Source organism: Pongo pygmaeus, chromosome X (genome assembly GCF_028885625.2).
Source record: "Pongo pygmaeus isolate AG05252 chromosome X, NHGRI_mPonPyg2-v2.0_pri, whole genome shotgun sequence".
In the NCBI taxonomy this organism is placed as follows: Eukaryota; Metazoa; Chordata; class Mammalia; order Primates; family Hominidae; genus Pongo; species Pongo pygmaeus.
In genome coordinates this window covers 4,003,485-4,016,493 of record NC_072396.2, presented here as the reverse complement: position 1 = coordinate 4,016,493, position 13,009 = coordinate 4,003,485, and the positions used below count along the sequence as shown (strand labels likewise).

Sequence of the window (13,009 nt, the reverse complement as noted above, 5' to 3'; positions counted from 1 at the left end):
CACTTGACTGTATAATTTGGAGACCTGTCTACATACCTGGCTAGCTTCCTCTTTTTTTTTTTTTTTTTTGAGACGAAGTCTTGCTCCGTTGCCCAGGCTGGAGTTCAGTGGTGCCATCTCGGCTCACTGCAACCTCCGCCTCCCAGGTTCAAGCGATTCTCCTGCCTCAGCCTCCCAAGTAGCTGGGATTACAGGCACCCACCACTATGCCCGGCTAATTTTTGTATTTTCGGTAGAGACAGGGTTTCTCCATGGGCCAGGCTGGTCTCGAACTCCTGACCTCAGGTGATCCGCCCACCTTGGCCTCCCAAAGTGCTGGGATTACAGGCATGAGCCACTGCGCCTAGCCAGCTTCCTCATTTAAAAAAAAACTGCATTGTATTCCATCACATGACTGTACCATAGCTTACTTAATACTATATATGTATATATTTTGAGACAGGATCTCACTCTGTCATTCAGGCTGGAATGCAGTGGTGTAATCATGGCTCACTTGGAGTATCGACCTCCTGGCCTCAAGCAGTCCTCCCACCTCAGCCTACTGAGTAGCTGAGACTGCAGGCACACAGCACCACACCCGGCTAATTGTATTTTTTGTAGAGACAGGGGACTCCCTGTGTTTCCCAGGCTGGTCTCAAACTTCTGAGGCTCAAGCGACCCTCCCGCCTCACCTTCTTAAAGTGTTGGGATTACAGGTGTGAGTCCCCACACGCAGCCTCATTCACAATATTTTAATTCAAAGATTGCCGCGTTCATAAACGAAGGGAAGACAGCTTTAGTGTTTTGCAAATCATTTTCATTTTTAGGTACGGTGACAGAAATAAAGGGGTGTGTGCAGCATCCAAGCGTCCCGTTCCTTTGTAACCATGCCTTTGTGCTTTGGCCATGTCTCACAGCCTCCCATCGTGCCCAAGATAGCTGGCGACGGCGACACTTCCAACTTCGAAACTTACCCTGAGAATGACTGGGACACAGCCGCGCCTGTGCCGCAGAAGGATTTAGAAATCTTCAAGAATTTCTGAGGACAGGAGCTCACATCTGGAAGGTATATCTTTATATTTAGTAATTACCAAAAAATGAGACTGACTCGAGCCCACATCCAGTTGAGGCTGCGTTTACTGAGTGGGGCTTAACCTCATGCACACAGAAGTCAGCAGTGAAGCAGAGCAGAGGGGAATGATTCCAAGGGGCAGCGAAATAAACACAGCCATGCCTGTGACTCCAGGTCAGCATGTGACCATCAGAGGCATCAGCATTACAGTCCAGAATCCATCTTCTGCGTCAGAACCTGCACATCTAAATAAGACCGCTAGGTGGTTTGTGTGTGCCTGAACATTTGAGAAGCCCAGCTCCTCTGGTCCCTGTTCCAGAAACCCTGAGTGACAGGCGAGCTTCCTTACAATAATTAACAAGTATTTTCAAAAGTCTCTTTAGGTCTCCTTTGGTTAAAAAATAATAAGAAGAAATATGCCCTCATAGGAAATTTGCTAAGCTTAATTGAAGATGACTGGAAAAGGATTTTGAGTCTATTACTTCTTTGAGTCTTTGAAGGTCTATTATTATTTTTTAAATAATAATAATATTTTTTAGAATCCCTCATGAAATTTGCTAAGCTTTAATTTAAGATGACTGAAAAAGGGTTTTGACTCTGTTATTTCCTTGAGCCTTTGAAAGTCTATTATTAGTTTTTAAGTATGGATTAAAAAGAGCTTTCAGTTACTCCTCAATTCTAAATTGCTCGGTTATATGGCTTCAATTAGATCTTTCTTCCTGTAACACACGAGCAAGAAAAATACCAGTGAAGCAAAATATTGTCAGTGAGGTGTCTGTTCATTGACATAGCTTGTTTTTCCCATTTTGATTTCCATTCCCGTAATTTTCCTGTAGTCTTCCCAGTTATGTGAAGTGGAAAGCCAATTGGCTAACCAACACCATTCGAAACAGACACCAAATGTCACAGTTGCTGATTGGGGAGAGGAACCAACCTGCTGAAAGACATGGTGAATGAGGGCCCTCCATCCTGGGCGGGTGTTTACATGGATGTACCAAGAGGAAAACTGGATACAAATTAAAATAATAGACAACAAAATGGTAGAGGAATAGGTGGCTATGACCTTGAGAAAATAACCTGTCTCCGTCGCATGGCTTCACCTCTCAGTATGTGATGAACGCTTTTACAGTGGTGACTGGTTTGTATTAACATGAGAGCGTGTAACTTTATCAACTTCATAAATGCTCATGAAATCCAGTTGTGGGTTTTAAAAATCATAAGATGTTCCTGAATGTGTTTACTTCTTTTTGTTTCTCTGGTCTACTTTGGGGCTTAGATTTTAGCTGACTTGCCCATAACTTCTTACAAATTGTGTCTCTCCAGGAAATCTTTAAAATGATGTAAAGACTTGGTTTGCTTTAGTATGAAGGACCCCTAGTTGATAAGCCACAAAAATAGAACCTTTCTCTAATAGAGACCCCTCAATTGTAAAATTTACTTAAAGAACAAAAAAACTTCCATTTGATGGATTTATGTTGTATAATCAGTGAACAGTTTCATTACATCCTGTCCCCAGCTGCCCCTACTTTCCCTGAAAAAGATTGCACACATAGGAATAACCTTTCTCAATCTGGTATGCATTGTTGAGGAAGTATGTGTAAGTATTATTTTTGCTAAGTGGAATCATTTTTAATATAGTTTGGCTAGTGGTCAGGGCTCTGTTTAATGAAATTTTTTTTTTTTCTTTTTGAGACAGAGTCTCGCTCTGTTGCCCAGGCTGGATTGCAGTGGTGCGATCTCAGCTCACTGCAACCTCCGCCTCCGGGGTTCAAGTGATTCTCCTGCCTCAGCCTCCCGAGTAGCTGGGATTACAGGTGCCTGCCACCACACCAGGCTAATTTTTTTGTATTTTTAGTAGAGATGGGTTTCGCCATGTTGGCCAGGCTGGTCTTGAACTCCTGAGCTCAGGCAGTCTGCCCACCTCGGCCTCCCAAAGTGCTGGGATTACAGGCATGAGCCACTGTGCCTGGCCCAGATGCAATATTTTAATCCATCTCAGTAATTTTATCAAGTAATTTGCACACCGAACACATCCCTGGCATTTTCAGCAACGAGCGGTTAGTTTCAGGAATTTTATGCAGGAAGATATTTCTTCATGAAGCCAAATCTTCCCCTGTAAATAAGACACCAGTTCAGATGAATCACTGCACTTGAGGGCAGCTTAGAAACTATGCTTTAGCCGTTCATCTTTGTTTGAATCACCCCGTATGCCTTTCTGAGTGTGGAGGAGAATTTAAGAGAACTGACTCACTATGTCTTTTGTTTTACTTTGTAATAACATATTTTCTGTCTTGCTGTAAGGTTCTCTGAGGAAGCATGTTGAATTGGGGATCCCATTTTTCTTGTGCAGTTCATCATCTATTGGTGGATAAATTTATCTATTTACGGATAAGCGTATGATAGAACATTCTTCAGGCTGGGTGTGGTGGCTCCTACCTGTAATCCCGGCACTTTGGGAGGCCGAGGTGGGAGGCTCACTTGAGGTCAGGAGTTTGAGATCAAGCCTGGGCAACATGGTGAGATCCCATGTCTACAAAAAATGAAAAAGTTAGCCAGGCGTGGTAATACATACCTGTTGTCCCAGCTATTCTAGACGCTGAGGTGGGAGGCTCGCTTGGGCCTGGAAAGTTGAGGCTGCAGTGAGCTGTGATTGTGCCTGTACTCCGGCCTGGATGGCAGAGTTAGACCTCATCTCAAAAATGAAAACAGGGCTGGGCGAGGTGGCTCACGCCTGTAATCCCAGCACTTTGGGAGGCCGAGGCGCATGGATCATCTGAGGTCAGGAGTTCGAGACCAGCCTGGCAAACATGGTGAAATCCAGTCTCTACCAAAAATATAAAAATTAGCCAGGCGTGGTGGTGGCACCTGTAACCCCAGCTACTCAGGAGGCTGAGGTAGGAGAATCACTTGAACATGGAGGCGGAGGTTGCAGTGAGCTGAGATCACACCACTGTACTCCAGCCTGGGCAATAAGAGCAAGACTCCGTCTCAAACAAACAAACCAAAAAAACCCCTTACCTTTAAAACATTCTTCATTTCCTTTTTATTGGCCTCTCCTTTTAGAATTCAGGCTTATGGATCCTTGCAAAAAGAATTACAAAGGGAAGTTTTCTTTGTTATCACTTAGGGGAAGGAAACCTTTGTATTATCATTGAGATGATGATGATTACAAAATTCATCCAGTTACTGAGAAACTCACAGAATCTTTTGTCCTGTTTCGTGCTAGAAACAGGAAGATTGGAATCTGCCTGGAACAAAGAACTGCACCTAAGCAGACCAGAAGCAAAATGTCTTCTTCACGGCATAAGGACATCTCCACTTTTCTCTGTACCTGTGTGTATAGAAATAGATCAGAGCACAGTTGAAATTCATGGAACTGGCATTATTTAAGCAACTGGAATTCCACACTGTAGGAAGGTTTTGAAAATTGTTTGGTTGTAGATTTTATCTTATCCTTTAGTGTTGTGTTCCTACTGTGATGTCTTGATTTTTGTCATAGACTTAAGTTTGTAAGTTTGAACTGGACTTGTTCGATTATAACCACAAATTGTGTGTGTGTGTGTGTGTGTGTGTGTATGCCTGTGTGTATATATAGAAGTCATTATGGCAGATGCACAGAAATTGTGCAGTGATGTAAATGTTCATACTTTACAGAGCCTATAATTTTTATTTTTCAATTTGTTTTTTCAAAAATCTCTTCTCGGGGACAACATCTGAAGGGTATGTTGCATGCATTAAAAAAAAATCATCTCACATGCATTTTATAGTTTGGGGGAAGAAAATATCATGGGGAGGTCTACCTTCAGTATCTTTAGTGCTTCCTACCTGGTAACTTGAGACTTTAAAAGAAGAAACAAAGAGAAGATATGGGAGCGAATTTATTCCAAGAATCTACAGTGACATTGAAGCTGTTGGAGGAGTGTACTGTATTTAAAAAAACCTTCTGTGACATATTCAAAAATTTCATCTGAGCTGCGTGCAGTGGCTTGTTCCTATAGTCCCAGCACTTCGGGAGGCTGAGGTGGGTGGATTGCTTGAGCCCAGGAGTTGGAGACCAGTCTGGGAAACGTGGTGAGACCTCATCTCTACAAAATACAAAAAAATTAGCCGGGCATGGTGGCACATGAATGTAGTCTCAGCTACTCAGGAGGCTGAGATGAGAGGATCACTTGAGCCTGGGGAGGTCCAGGCTGCAGTGATCCGAGATCACACCACTGCATTCCAGCCTGGGTGACAGAGTGAGACCCTGTCCAAAAAAAAAAAAAAAGAATGCAATGGCTTTGCGCTTTTGAAGATGGATTGAAGAGAACGTCCACCTTAAGGCTTTAAAAGACAGTGAAGCTGGGTGCGGTGGCGCACTCCTGTAACCCTGGGACTTTGGGAAGCTGAGGCAGGAAGATTGTTTGAGCCTAGGAGTTCGAGACCGGCCTGGGCAACATAGCCAGTCCTCATCTCTATAAAAAGAAAAAAAAATGTTTAAACACAGTGAAATTGCAGCAACAGAAAATAGCCACCCTTTTTCATCAGTGACCTTTCCTTCACATAGAGGTCAACTCAGTAGGTGAGAATAATTAGTAGGTTCAGCAGAATAAACTCTTTACAATTAATAACTCAGTGGAAAATGATGTTCAGATGGTGAAATGTGGAAATGTTTTAGACAACTGTATTTTCAGCCTGTGCTTCTCACTCACCATCCTGTTGGGATTAACAGTTGAGGGCCTTCGCTGTCTAAACATCTGGCATGCAGTTTCCCATCAGTTTTACCATGAATGTGAAAAGGTGAAACTGGTGCTGACTTCGGCAGCAGGTATACTAAAATTAGAATGACACAGAGGAGATTAGCATGGCCCCCTGCATAAGGAAGATCCGCAGATTCATGCAGCATTCCATATTTTTTTAAAAAAAGGTTAAACTGTGCACCGAGATGTGGAACTAGAAGGAAAAGCATTAAATCTCGTGTTTGCTGACTATAAAAGTAAATGATAGTGATATTATTGAACATTCTACTTTAAAAACTATGACTAAAACCATAAATGAAACACTTGAGCACACTTTAAAAAGTACATAGACCCATGAGTCCATATGCCTATTTTTATGTTGTCTGTTTTATTATCCCGGATTTCATTTTGAGATGAGAATTAGCATCAGGAAAGCCTGAAATGCCTTAATTGTGAACTGATATGCAGGAAAATGAGATATGCAAGCACACTGATGACCTTGTTCTTTACGGACATTGTAATCAGCCTCCAGCCACACAGAACAAATGAGAAATTAGAAGCGATTCCAAGAACATGTGATGGTGTGAAACCCACTTTCGACCGTCACACACATTTCAGCATTTGAAGTGACACAGGCTACCTGGTAACTGCCCATGGCGGGGTCATAGTTTAAATGGCCCAATGTCATGTAGAGGTTAATCAAAATGAGCTATAAACATGGAGCAATCACTGTATAATTTTAAAATAGTTTACCTGACCAGGCATGGTAGCTCACGCCTGTAATCCCAGCACTTTGGGAGGCCGAGGCAGGTGTATCACCTGAGGTCAGGAGTTCGAGACCAGCCTGGCCAACATGGCAAAACCCCCATCTCTAGTAAAATACAAAAATTAGGTGTGGTGGCGGGCACCTGTAATCCTGGCTACTCGGGAGGCTGAGGCAGGAGAATCGCTTGAACCTGGGAGGCAGAGGCTGCAGTGAGCCGAGATTGTGCCACTGCACCCCAGCCTGGGCAACAAAGCGAGACTCCATCTCAAAAAAAAAAAATAAAAAAAAAATAAAAATAGCTGACCTGGGTGGGCATTCCAAAATTTTCACATAGATGATCATGTGAAACAATCACTGTGCATAATGTGGAGGAAAATTCATTACAATCATCACAAAATTTGTATCAGAAAAACATTAGAAATTTACTTTGCTTCATGTAATTTTATGAGTTGGCAGTATTTTCTTAAATTGGAATACTATAAGAGAATAGGACACGGATATGTTACAACAAGAAGTATATTGGGGCAAGTCTTGTTTTTCTGAAGGGAAATGCCACCAGCCTGCTTTCATAGGCATTGATAAAGGCAGGAAGGAAATAAAGTCACAACCGAATAGTACACACTGTATCTACTGAATTCTTCTAATTTCTTCGCAACAGAACTCTAAATCCTGCTTAGCCTAAACATATCTATAGCCAGCGATGGGCAAATTATATTTGCTGTCAGCACGATAGAAGAAGAAGCAGAAACCCCCTAGCAGTGGGGTAAGATTGCGCGCTTCATCCCCTCAAAATGCTGTTCAGCCCCACTCCCGCTCCATGCCCTCAAACAACTGCACAATCACTTGTTAGTGAATTTCTCATTCAGCGTTTTGTTTCTTCCTGTCCATACTTAAAGACCAAATCATTTGTTTGCTTTGAAAAAGCAAAAACAAGAACAAAAACACCAAATCATTTGAAATCACTATCCATTAAAAAAAATCACCAGTGGAACTAAACAGTTGAGTGGTTTGGGATGTGTTCGCCATTTCTGTGTTTGACCTACATGGCCTCTAGTTCTTTGGACCATTGTAACTGTGAAACTATGGCTTCATACTGTTAAAGACCCCAAGGCTCAACTCTGTAGCCAGGGTGCACCTCAGGCTGCACAAATACCACACCAGAATGTCACAGTCATTCATGGCTCCAGCTACTGAGTGAACAGGGTGCAAGACAGCACTGGCTTGGGTTTTATTTTTGCAGCCAGTTAACTTTGCATCAGGTCTACACAGTCCTTGCAGCCTTTGATTTCTCCAGTTGTAGAGATTTGAAATGGGGTGCCCGGGTTCCTCTCATTTTTCCTTCAATCTACCTAGCATGCATTTTACACACATTGGAGGAGTCGTATGCACTGTTTTTCTGTTGCTGATGGAGGCAAGAAGGTCTTCTAATTCGTCTAACTTAAACGGATGGGATTCACTTAACAAAAGCAAGAAGAAAAGCACACGAACAGGTGTCTTAATGCATTTGGATAGTTTCTTTGCGGGGCGGGGGTGTGTGTGTGTGTGTGTGTGTGTGTGTGTGTGTGTGTGTGTGTGTGTGTGTGTGTGTGTGTGTGTGTGTGTGTGTGTCTGTCTTGGTGTGTGTGTGTGTGTGTGTGTGTGTGTGTCTGTCTGTCTGTCTGTCTTGGTGTGTGTGTGTGTGTGTGTGTGTGTGTGTGTCTGTCTTGGTGAAGGTGAGGGGCTGTATTTTCACCAAGCCTTTTCATAATCAAGTTTGCTTTGCAAACCTTATGGCCTTGCACCCTGCAGAACAGTCCTTCCTAATAGCAGGGATGCTCTGTCATGGTTTTCTGTAAATTATCGTGTGTTGGGAAGTTCTGTTCAGGCTTAGTTTGATCTTCCATGGTGGAGACGTCTGTTCTGTATGTAAAAGGCATTACAATTGTGTTTTAGCAGATGAGATTTGAAGCCTTTCCACAGTCCTTGTGCTCTGAGATGGCTGTTGAGCTCTGCTCAGCTGTCGTAGCTGAATTCTTTTTTTTGCGCTGAACACTGGGCAGCCTCACCATGTTGCCAACGTGCTTCTGGGGCCCCTTGACTGCCGCCGGATACCGCGCACACAGGCAGAGTGCCTTTGCAGGTTTGTGCACCCCTTGGCGAGCCAGAACTGGGAACCCCGCGGGGTGACCCCGCCTTCTCATGGGGGGTCGGGGAGGGGAGTGCCTATTTTTAATCCTGTCTGTTTGTTGCACAATGGAAATCACTGTGATTTGTACATATGCCCTAGGAAAATTTTACTGCTGTCTAATTTATGTAATAATACTGTTGATTCCAGGTTTGTTTAATAAAACTTTGTATCTTTTCAGAAGTCTGAGTTTCATCTGCTTCTGTCTCCAAACAAGCTGTAGCTTTGCTCCTTTGGTCTAATCCAGGGATGGGCAATTATCTGTAGGGGCCATATGGCAGATATTTTCTGCATTGCGGGACACACAGTCTCTGTTGCACAGAGTGCAAACAAGCTGCTATAATTAGGCACGGAGGTGCACGCTTGTAATTCCAGTGCTTTGGGAGACCAAGGCGGGAGGATTGCTTGAGCCCAGGCGTTTGAGACCAGCCTGTAACGTAGCAAGACCCTATCTCTACAAAAATTAGAAAATCTGTCAGTAGTGGTAGCACGAGCCTGGGATTGCTTAGGAGGCTGAGGTGGGAGGGTCACTTGAGCCCAGGAGTTTGAGCCTGCTTTGAGCTCTAATTGTACCAATGCCCTCCAGCCTGAGTGACAGAACAAGAACCTGACTCTTAAAAAAACAAAAATCAAAAAGCCCCATAGACAGTATGTAAACAAGTGGGCATGGCTGTGCTCCAATAAAGTTTTATTGACAGAAATAATCAGAGGGCCGGATTTAGCCCGAGGGCCAGCATTTGCTGATTCCTGTTGTAGTGTGATGTTGACTTTGCAGATTGGCTTCACAGGTTGTTAAAGATGTGCTGCCCTTATCATCACGAATGAGTAAAATATTTTATTGCTTGCTCTTATTACTCGCATATTTGACACCCAGGTTTCTGAGTGACATTTGCAGCTTGCTAAAAACATCTTGACTTCATACATTGTAAAATCAATTGATTTGTAATTTTTGACACTCACATAGCACTTGCTATTAGCAGAGGCTGAAATATTACGCCCAGCTAAGGGTCAAACACAAGCCCGTTTACTTATGACCAAGCTGTCCCTGTTCCCATCTTGGAATTCCCTGGGGAAGGGAGTCTTCCCATGGGCTGGTATGGCTGTTCAGGGTCTGGTTCAGGGACCACTCGGGAGTTTCTGTAGCATGGGTTCTTGGTGAGTGACAGTCTGATTTGGGAAAGGATACGGAGTGTTTGTGTGTTTGTTGGAAGGCTAGGGGAGGGATCTTGAAGCCCCTTCGGCAGAACAAACATGCTTTGTACTTTGGGGTAAGATTGCTAGAGATTGTCCAGGGTTGTGTCAATTATGTGTCATAGATATGTATTAATATTTAGCCACACCCTGTTGGAGCTCTCTGACTTTCCTAGAAGTCAGGCTCATCTTGTATACTTACTGAAAGGATCAGATAACCTTCTTCCGAGGGTGTGAAGGAAAATCATAGTTAGGTGGACCCCCCTCATCTTAACAAGAGGCTGTCTCGGGTATCGCTTCGCAGAGATGGACAGGAATCGCTGGAGTTTTTTGTTTTGTTTTGTTTTGTTTTGCGACTGAGTCTCCCTCTGTTGCCCAGGCTGGAGTACCCTGGTGCAATCGCAGCTCACTGCAGCCTCGAAGTCCTTCTCTCAAGCGATCCTCCCACCTCAGCCGCCTGAGTAGCTGGGACTACAGGTGTGCGCCACCACACCCAATTAATTTATTTTTTATTTTTATTTTGTAGAGATGAGGTCTCCGTATGTTGCCCAGGCTGATCTCAAACTCCTGGCCTCAAGCAATCCTCTCACCTTGGCCCTGCAAAGCACTGGGACTGCAGGTGTGAGGAATTGCAGTTTGGGGAGCACCCGTTTTATGCGGGCAGTGAGATGCACATTGTTACATGTGTGTGCAACAAAGTTATCCTTCAATCCTTAAAATACTGCAACGCATGGGACACCTGCCCGCTGTAACCACTGCTAAAAGACAAAGCTGTTGACACGAGAACTCAGCAGAAAACAAAATCACAGAGCTAAGGTTTCCATTCTGTCTGCTCCTGCTCACACCAAGGTGCTAAACAACACTTCAATAATAAATATGTGTTACATAAGCATAACAGAATAAATATATGACTATAATATGTAAAGATATTAATGTATATTTATTACATATTATAAAATTAATGTAATAACAATGTAATTTATGTTAATATATATTTTTAATGTATTTATGCAATACATGTATATTTAATATATACAATATATGAATATGTTACATTAACATACAATATATTTATACACAATATATATTAAAGTACTATATATTAAAGTGCTGTATATGAATATATGCATGTACTATATTCATATACAGCATTTTAATATATATATTATACATAAGTATACTATAATATATAGTATAGATGTATAATATATATAATGTATATACCATGTAATTTATATAATATATATGTTTAGTATAATGTATAGAATTTACATGTTTATTATATATAATATACTTAGACATTTATTAAAGAACAGCATTCTGTATTTTCTGACAAAAATATTGCATGCCAGTTAAAACCATCAAATGCTGAAGACCTACCATGAGTATATTGATGAGGGAACTGGAGATTTGATGTTTTGTTATAAGGCAGAAAACCATGATGTCCTAAAACTAGTCCGTCAACCCTTCTGTGGATCCAATTTTTTTAAAAAAATTTAATTTACATTTTTATTGACAAATAATACTTGTACGTATTTTGGGGGTACATACCAATGTTTGAGTAAATATAACGCACAGTGATTAGATCATGCTAATTAGCAAATCCGTCAGGCATCTCAATCAGGCATCATTTCTTTGTGTTGGGAACATTCAATATCCTAGATTTGGAACTGTGTATTATTGTTAACTGTAGTCATCCTACAGGGCTATAGAACACCAGAAGGTATTCCTCCTGTCTAGCTGTAATTTTGTATCCTTTAAGAAACCTCGGCCGGGCACGGTGGCTCATGCCTGTAATCCCAGCACTTTGGGAGGCTGAGGCGGATGGATCATGAGATCAAGAATTCGAGATCAGCTTGACCAACATGGTGAAACCCTGTCTCTACTAAAAATACGAAAATTAGCTGGGAATGGTGGCATGCGCCTGTAATCCCAGCTACTCAGGAGGCTGAGGCAGGAGGATTGCTTGAACCCGGGAGGCAGAGCTTGCAGTGAGCCGAGATCGCGCCATTGCACTCCAACCTGGGCGACAGAACGAGACTCCGTCTCAAAACAAAAAAAAAAAGCTCTATCCCCTCCTCCCCCCACCCTTCCCAGCCTCTAGTATCCCCTGTTCTACTTTTTATTTCTGTAAGAGCTACTTTTAGTTCCCACGTGAGAGAGAACCTGTGACATTTGCCTTTCCAGTTCTGCTTATTTCACGTAACATAATGTCCTCCAGTTTCATCCTTGTTGATGAGAATGACAGGATTTCATTCTTTATTAATGGCTGAATAGTATTCCATGGCGTATATATGCTACCATATTTTCTTTATCCATTCATCTGTTGCAAATTTATTTTATTATTTTTGTTGAGACAGGATCTCATTCTGTTGTCAAGGCTGGAGTGCAATGGCACGATCACAGCTCACTGCAGCCTCGACCTCCCAGGCTCAAGCCATCCTCCCACCTCAGCCTCCAAAGTAGCTGGGACTACAGATGCACCCCTGCCATGCCCAACTAATTTTTACATTTTTTTGTAGAGGCAGGATCTTGCTATGTTGCCCAGGTTGGTCTCAAACTCCTGGGCTTGAGTAATCCTTCTGCCTCAGCCTCCCAAACTGTTGGGATTACAGGCTCTCACGAGCCACCATGTCTGGACTTGCAAATTTATTTTACTAGGCAAGCTGCCTTTGAGAAGTCCATGAAAGAGACCATTTTCTACACATGTAAAGCTGCAATTCAATTGTTAAAATTCTGATAAAAACCAAAACATGAGATCTACCCTGTTAAATTTTTACGTGTTTAATCCACATTGTTCCCCATGAGCTCTGTCTTGTCCAACAGATCTCCAGAAATTTTTATTTTACATGACTGAAACTTTACACCCATTAAACAGCAAGTCCCTATTGTCCCCTCTTCTCAGTCCCTGGGAACCACCGTCAACCACCCCCTATTCCAAAAATCAGAGAAGACACAGGTCTGCACACCTGGGTCTTAACTTTCATCTGAAACATTTTTAGTTCTCAAGGACATCACGGAGAATGGATTCATGCTTTCATATCTAGTTATAAATGTCTGGCTTTGAGCCGGCTGCATACTCAGCTTTTAAAATCCCCTTGGGGGCAACGTCTCGGAAA

The 13,009-nt window shown here is 42.5% G+C and overlaps 1 protein-coding gene and 1 non-coding gene across 6 annotated transcripts in view; both read left to right on the top strand.

The window, feature by feature from the left end:
• The window catches only part of LOC134737588 (cAMP-dependent protein kinase catalytic subunit PRKX), a 120,952-nt gene that overhangs the window by 98,545 nt on the left and 9,398 nt on the right, over positions 1-13,009 (top strand). For 3 of the 5 annotated variants that reach the window (XR_010125348.1, XR_010125349.1, XR_010125347.1), the window contains exon 8: positions 897-1,045. Coding sequence is in view for 2 of the 5 variants with exons in the window: in XM_063660083.1 (XP_063516153.1) it covers positions 897-1,022 (126 nt within the window). In the remaining 3 variants the exon portion in view is untranslated. Of the gene's footprint in view, positions 1-896; positions 1,046-1,887; positions 2,267-4,277; positions 8,883-13,009 lie in introns of those variants that run through there. The other 2 variants (XM_063660083.1, XM_063660082.1) reach the window with 2 other exon arrangements.
• Positions 5,841-5,947, top strand: LOC129025504 (U6 spliceosomal RNA). Its single transcript, XR_008497259.1, has one exon. It is a non-coding gene; the product is annotated as a U6 spliceosomal RNA (small nuclear RNA).